Source organism: Triticum aestivum, chromosome 7D, assembly GCF_018294505.1.
Source record: "Triticum aestivum cultivar Chinese Spring chromosome 7D, IWGSC CS RefSeq v2.1, whole genome shotgun sequence".
NCBI lineage: Eukaryota > Viridiplantae > Streptophyta > Magnoliopsida > Poales > Poaceae > Triticum > Triticum aestivum.
Window position 1 is genome coordinate 11,782,261 of NC_057814.1, and position 7,236 is coordinate 11,789,496.

Genomic DNA, 7,236 nt, shown 5'->3' on the forward strand with positions numbered 1-7,236 from the left:
CCTGGTGCTAGTGCACCGATGATCGAGATTCGTGCACCGGAGCCTCACTACCCCGTGGATGATGTAAAGGAGATGAAAGAATGTGATCTGCATTATCCCGTGGGGAACGTTTCCACGAAGGTAGCTAGCGGCAGTGCTTTACCCTGTACACCTGGAGCACTCCACCACAACAACCCCATTGCATATGGCTATGCTCGTGTCACGGTGGAAGACATAGTCCAAGGGTTTGAGGACCTGGAGATTGACAAACCTACACCCGAAGGGGAGAGAAGACTTGGAGATGTCAAGCGCCAGTTCATTCTATGGAAAAAGAAGTACATAGTGTTTCCAGGCGAGGCGCCAAGGCTAGCAAGTCCACCCCCCTCCGATGGTGGTGGTGGTGGTGGCGGTGGTGGTGGTCGTGGTGGTTCACCTACACCTCCTTCACGCCATTCGACGCCGTCCCCCGATCCACAACCTCCGGCGGGTACGACGCCCCCCAATCCTCCTCCGGCGGGTACGACGCCCCCCAATCCACCTCCGGCGAAGAAGCAGAAGCAGGCGGACAACAAGGAAACCCGCTCCTGGACTATTAACCCGGACCCTTATGTACCTAAGACCACAAGGGTACCGGAGCCATCACTGAAGCCTCTCCTCCCAAGGCCTGGGGAACTTAGTGAAGCTGAAACCAAATTGGCCGCGTCTGCTGATTATGAGAAATGGAAGGCGGATATGAAGGCGAAAAAAGAGCCTGAGCCCAAGCAAGTATTCACTGAGAAGCAAAAGAAGTGGGCTAAGGATTTTTTGACGACACCGTCCCAAGCCGAGCTGAATATGCCTGACGACTATGGACATGAACTTCGTAGGCAAGCAAAAATATTGAAGGAGGAGAAAGAAGAAAGTAAAAAAAGCGGGAAACAAGTTGACCAGCTCGGGATGCAGAAGAAACAATCGATCCCCCCGCTCATAGTGAAAGCCGGTCCGGAAGAGGACCCCGAGATCATAGCAGCTGCGGCAGCACTTGGATTGACTGTAGCGGGTGCCATGAAACAAGCGTCCGAGATGGGTTTGACTCTTCGTGCCTTCTTAGGCCTTGAGGATGCGCCAGTATGTGAGATAGCATTACAATATGTGCGGAATGGGCCTCTCGTCGAGCCTGCGCGGGAAAAGAGTCTACCACCACAAATGCGAAATCTGCTACGTTGGTACAAGCAATTCATAACATGGGCCGACAAAGAATATGTTTATGCGGATGTTACAGATGAGCATCACACCAAACGGTACTCTGTAGAAATTCATATGAGTGAATTGTTCCAGCTGTTCAATCTGCGCGACCTCGACAAATCTATGCTGAGTTGCTACGTTCTGTAAGTGATTTATTTCTACCTCATCTCGTTCTTCATTGCCTGCACTATATATATATATATTGTCCTAACTATATTGTTGCGTACGCTATTATGCAGATTGAAGATTTGGGAATGCAAAATAAGAAACATCCATGATGTTGGGTTCATTGACCCACATATCGTTAATGGACATGTGTTACAACATCACCCCGAAGACGTGGAGAAAGACCTGTACAAGTTTCTTAGAAAGCATCAACTCAAAAGTCATATTCTATTTCCTTACCATTTTGGGTGAGTGTTTCTCTCTTGTGCCCATTCTCTTTTGTTTACTCCATGCATGGTATGTCTAATCGATGAGTTATGCATGACTGTGCATGTAACGTGTCCGCAGGTTCCACTGGATTCTGCTAAATATTGAACTTCACACCTCCAGAGTTCTAATCATGGACTCTATGGATTCGGATCCAAAGCGTTGGGCCGACATGAGAAAAATGCTGCAAAAGTAATTATTTTCAATCATTTGAGCTCTATATCGATCGGTCTCTTTCGTTCATTTCCTAATATCAAGTAACTAATAATTTCCTTATTCATTTAATTTTCTTTGCCCTGTAGGGTTTGGAGACGGTTCTCAGAAGAAATTGTCGGTGAATTCAAACATGAGCTAGATTTCAGAAGGTTAGTTAATGTGGATAAGCAGCCACCGGGGACCAATCTATGTGGATACTATGTTTGTCAGAACATCCGGGGACACACCACTGAGCGGAAGGCATCGAATAGCGTGCGGAACGCGACGGATAACTTGCGGAGGAGGCTTAGTCCAGAAGCTCGCTTCCGACCAATTCAAGAAGAATTAGCAGGATTTTTCATGAGGGAAGTCATCAATCCTAAAGGAGAACACTATACCGAGGACGAAGAAATTTATATGCATACCCGAGATTGAAACTTGTACGAAGTTGTATATGGTCATCCATCCTAATTGTGTATGGAAACTTGTTCGAAGTTGTATATGGTCACCCGAGATTGAATATATATTATATATTCCTCTTGAATTCTTCTTGTTTGAAATTTCATATGCATGTATATAGTAGCGTAAAATATGTGTACTGAAACTTTATCAAAATTAAAATAAAACACAAAATATAATATAAAAGAAATAAAACACTCCAAACTAAAAAGAAACCAGGTTTAGGGGGGCTAAAACCCTAAACCTGCGGAGGAGCCCTTTAGTCCCGGTTGGCCACGAGAACCGGGACTAAAGGTCCTCCGCCCCGACGGACCACGGGCGCCCACGTGGACGGGCCTTTAGTCCCGGTCAGCCACAAGAACCGGGACTAAAGCCTTTAGTCGCGGTCCGTAAGAGGCGCGACTAAAGAGGGGGGTCTTTAGTCGCGCATATTTAGTCCCGGTTGCACAGCCGGGACTAAAGGCTGTTGCGAACCGGGACTAAAGGGCTTTTTTCTACCAGATAAGTAGCATCCTGATAACCAACAAGATAAGTAGCAGCTTTGATATGGAGGTATTTTCCTTCACTGCGTGCTTTTTCTTTGTGCCCTTGACTGTACTGTAGTAGCATTTGCTAAATTGCATTGAAAGAATAGGACGGCACAACAAGCTAGGGCTTCAAGAAAACCAACCAAATTTCTTTTTTTTGGCATCAACCAACCAAATTGCTGTAATAGCACGATCCGCAAGACCTAGAAGGGATCTACACATGACATCGGTGGCTTCTCCTCCGCCTGCTATTTGCCGCTTTGACACTGTTGACAGATCTGAGTTCCACCTGCTAGGCTCGAATGGTAGATGTTACGGGCAACTGTATGTGAATCCCACTCCAAGGGATCGCCCTTCTCTATCCCAGATATGGCGGTTATGGAGTTGATGGCTCGTGTTTTTTCTCTTTTGCTTTATTTGTTTTGTTTTGTTTCTACTTACAACAAAAAACTTATTTATTTTATTTCTAATTACTTATGTATTTTACTTTAATTATTTTATTTTTATTTATTTTACTGCTGCTATTTTTATTTATTTTACTGCTGCTATTTTTACTCAATTTATTAAGGTTTATTTATTGTAGTTACTATAGTTTATTTTATTTTATTTTATTAAGGTTTATTTAGTTTTATTTATTTTATTAAGGTTTATTTATTTTATAAATATAAAAAAAGAACATAGATGCGCTTATAGAGAAAATTAAACCTAAATTCACAGTAAATTTCAATTTACTGTGAATTTAGGTGAAATTCCCTGTATAAGGGCATCTATTTTCACTTTAAGAGAAGCTCAACGAGGCATAGAGGGACGGGCTTATAAACTGGTGTGAGCGCCCTTCGGTTGGCGAGGTGGGACTAAACACTGGCCGCAACTAGGACCAGCCCTTTAGTCCCGGTTTGTGGTATGAACCAGGACTAAAGGGTGGTGGGCCAGGAGCGTGGCCCATTGGTCCCGGTTGGTGCCACGAACCGGGACCAATGCCCCCACGGGGCCCGGCAGGCCCCTGGCCGCACGAACCGGGCCCAATGCTCACATTAGTCCCGGTTCGTGACTGAACCGGGGCTAATGTGAAAACTGCCCTGTGACCTAAGCCCTGTTTTCTACTAGTGCTCACATCTTGGAGCCCCCCTCACCTTTCTAGCCTAATTTTTGTTTGTTCTTGCCTAATTTTAAAAATTCCCACAAAAGTAGCCTTAAGCTAGAGTCCTAGGGAAAGTTAAAAAAATTGCGTAGAGATTGGCAAAAGATTCGATCCCGACATGTCAAACTCTAAAGAATCGTCATATATCAGAGGAGAGCGAGTGCTTCATGTGTAATGCTGCAAATGGTACTTGGTCCCATGCAGTTATCGACTGTCATATGTCAAAGTGTGTATGTGCCTTGATGGATGACAATGTTGTTGAACATATGATGGCATGTGGTTCTGACGATGCAAAGTTGTGGCTGTCTACCATGCAGGATACCCTTAGTGAGAAGGAGTTTGCCATGATACTATTCACTCTTTTGGCCATTTGGTGGGCAAGGAGAAAAGAAAAGCACGAAGAAATTTTTCAGAGCCCCTTGTCAACATATTAGTTCATTCAAATGCTCTTAGAAGATCTTGAGATGGTGCTAGCAAGAGAGAAGAAGAATCATGCAGGACAGTCCAGAAGAGCTGTGAAACAATGGCTAGAAGGATCTGATGGAGTAGGCAAGATCAACGTGGATGCGACAATATCAAGAAACAATGGCAGGGGTGCTAGTGCGACTACTTGTTGCAATGACCAGGGGAAGTACTTGGGAGCCTCAGTGACTATTTTTGAAGGACGTGCTGACCTCGAAAGCCTTGAGGCTCACGCTTGTCGTGAGGCATTCTCCCTGGCACAACATCTCCATCGCTCGAGTGTCAGGGTCGCCACTGACTGCATAGCTACTGTTAATCATCTGGCGGGAACCTGCTTGGGAGTTGCGGCACCGTCGGGATACTAAGAAGAGAATGCAGCACTTTGTTGATTCAGGAGTTATACATGAAGGAAGAGAAGCAAACTTCGAAGCGCATGATCTGGCGAAAGTCTCTGTCTTTCTTAACGCAGGGCTGCATATTTGGTTATCCACCATCCCTGGATTCCTATTTGTACCGTGCATTGTTAATGCTTGAATAAAGTGTGGTGGCGACCCCTCCAACAAAAAAACTTAGCACAACGGATCTAAATACCAATCATCATTATCCTTTGAACATATTTAATGCAAACTGTGCAAATAATAATTATAATATATAGCACGTGGAATGCACGGGTTGACAGACTTGCTTATCAAGCACAATAAGCTGCGGGGAAGGAGCGCTCGCTCGGCGTGTCCACGTCTGCAGCGTGCAGTGTGTGCTGGTGAGTCAAATTTTTGCAACGTTTCCCTCAGGTAACATATAGTTTGGGATGCTGAGCTAGTTTGGGAGATATACGGCTTGCTAGGTGTCACATATGCTCAAGTCCGTAAAATTTTATTTGCTTATTTGTTACTCTCTTTGATTCAACTTAATTGTTGGTGATTTAGTATAAGTTGTACAAAATCAGTGACAATTAATTTGGATCGGTGTTCCCTCAGTCGCCCTCTGATCTCCTCTTAACTTTGGCCATGAGCCTGTTCTTCATCTGCAGAATAACCGACAGCTTAGGCTTCACGGTGTTACTATGCAGCACCTCCACATCGAAGTTCCACGCCACCGTGGCGACGATGGATGTCACCAGCGCCACGGAGATGTTCTTGCCGAGGCACGCCCTCGGTCCGGTGTTGAATGCGACGAACTCATGAGACGGCACGTGCCGCAGCGTGTGGCCGCTCCCGTCTGCGTTGGATGACAGCCACCTCTCCGGCCTGTACTCCCGGCAGTCCTCTCCCCACACCTCCTCCAATCTCCCCATGCTGTAGGTGGAGATCAGGATGGTGCTGCCGGCCCGCACCTTGTGGCCGCTAGGCAGCAGGTCGTCGGCGAGGACCTCCTTGCGCTCCATGGGCGCGATCGGGTACAGCCTCAGTGACTCGAACATGGCCGCGCGCTGGTACACTAGGTCTTTGGTCTCGTCTGGCTCAAACACCACGACGCCCCTGGCAGATTTGCGTCGTGCGGCGGCGATGGGCGCCAGCTCCTCGCGGATGGCAAGCATGGCGTGCGGGTGCGTGGCGAGGTTGTAGATGAGCCACGACAGGGCCGACCCCATCGGGTCATGCATCGCCACCATGAAGTTGATGAACGTCCTGATCAGGAAGTCAGTGGGCTCTCTGCCCCGGTTAAGAAAATCCGGGTCCGGGTTGGGGTTGTCGACCTAATGGGACAGCATGTCATCCTCGGTGCCTGTGGCATCGCCGGCCATCTTTCTCTGAATGCTCTCAGCCACGAACCCGTACAACACCGTTTCTGCCTCTGCTAGCTTTCTCTCCTGGCCGATGTTGAGCCATCTCATCGTTCTCCAGCAGGACAAAGGCAATATGTGCCTGCGCATGGCCACCTCCATGAGAGTATCCAGGGCCGCGGCGATGTGCATGTGTGGCATCGACGCCGCCAAGCGGCACGGGTCCTAGCCAAACACTGCTATCACAATGATGTCGAGCACGAGCCTCCCAAGCAAGTCCTCCATGTCGAAGGCGGCCCGCGCGTTCGTCATGTGGCTTAGCAATGGCACGAGGCCCCCTGCCATCTCGTCGCGGCAGCAGCGGGATAGGGTGGCCAGCAGCCGTGGCCTGGTCAGGACACGATGGATGGTGTCGCGCTGCCGGCGCCAGGACTCGCCGTCGGCGGTGACTATGGTGCCGTCCAGTAGTCCAAGGACCGCAGCGAGCTCCTCACCCTTGACGTAGTTGGCGAAGTTGGTGGTGAAGATGTGGCGAACATTGGCCGGGCTGCAGGTGACGAGGTACCGTACGCTGGTGGCCGGAGGGCCGCGTACCTCGAAGTTGTGCCCGGAGGCGGACAAGAAGGCTGCGGCGTAGTCATGAAGGTTGTTCCAGTTGGCGATAAGGCTAGGGAGCATGCCCACGATAGGCAATTCCGTTGGCAGCAATGGGTTGCTTGATCTCCTACATTTGATAAGGAAGACGAGGAGAAGGGGTAGTGCTAGGAGTAGTAGTTGAAGCAAGAAGGAGAGTGCCATCTTTAACTGATGCTAATTTTATGCTTGCCAGGAGATGCTAACTAGGCTCGATTTATATAACTCCTAAAAGGCAGCTAAAATTAGTTAGAACTTGCCCGTCAAGACAGTTGACAAGATCTTGGACCGGAGCGATCAGCTTTTCCTCCTTGGGGTGGATAACAGGACAAGAGCTGGGATCGTGAAACATCTCTCTCTCTCTCTCTCTCTCTACCAGACACACATCTTTGCGCTCTCTACTCCGGAGGGGGCTTCTTCAAATGGAATAAAAAATGGAGGAAAATGGAACTCGTGAATCA

General features: G+C 48.1%; 1 protein-coding gene across 1 annotated transcript; it reads right to left on the reverse strand.

The window, feature by feature from the left end:
* Positions 1 to 5,227: 5,227 nt before the first annotated feature.
* On the reverse strand, positions 5,228 to 6,940 carry LOC123169441 (noroxomaritidine synthase 2-like). Its single transcript, XM_044587314.1, has 2 exons — positions 6,389 to 6,940; positions 5,228 to 6,115 (listed from the first exon to the last, which is right to left on the reverse strand). The coding sequence occupies exons 1-2, from the start codon at positions 6,938 to 6,940 to the stop codon at positions 5,393 to 5,395; spliced, it is 1,275 nt and encodes a 424-aa protein (XP_044443249.1). The 3' UTR covers positions 5,228 to 5,392.
* Positions 6,941 to 7,236: the final 296 nt, after the last annotated feature.

Coding starts and splice junctions, on each gene's coding strand:
- LOC123169441 (XM_044587314.1), bottom strand. CDS start 6,940: ATGGCACTCTCCTTCTTGCTTCAACTACTACTCCTAGCACTACCCCTT. Junction 6,116..6,388: donor GGCTCGTGCTCGACATCATT/GTGATAGCAGTG, acceptor CTGTCCCATTAG/GTCGACAACCCCAACCCGGA.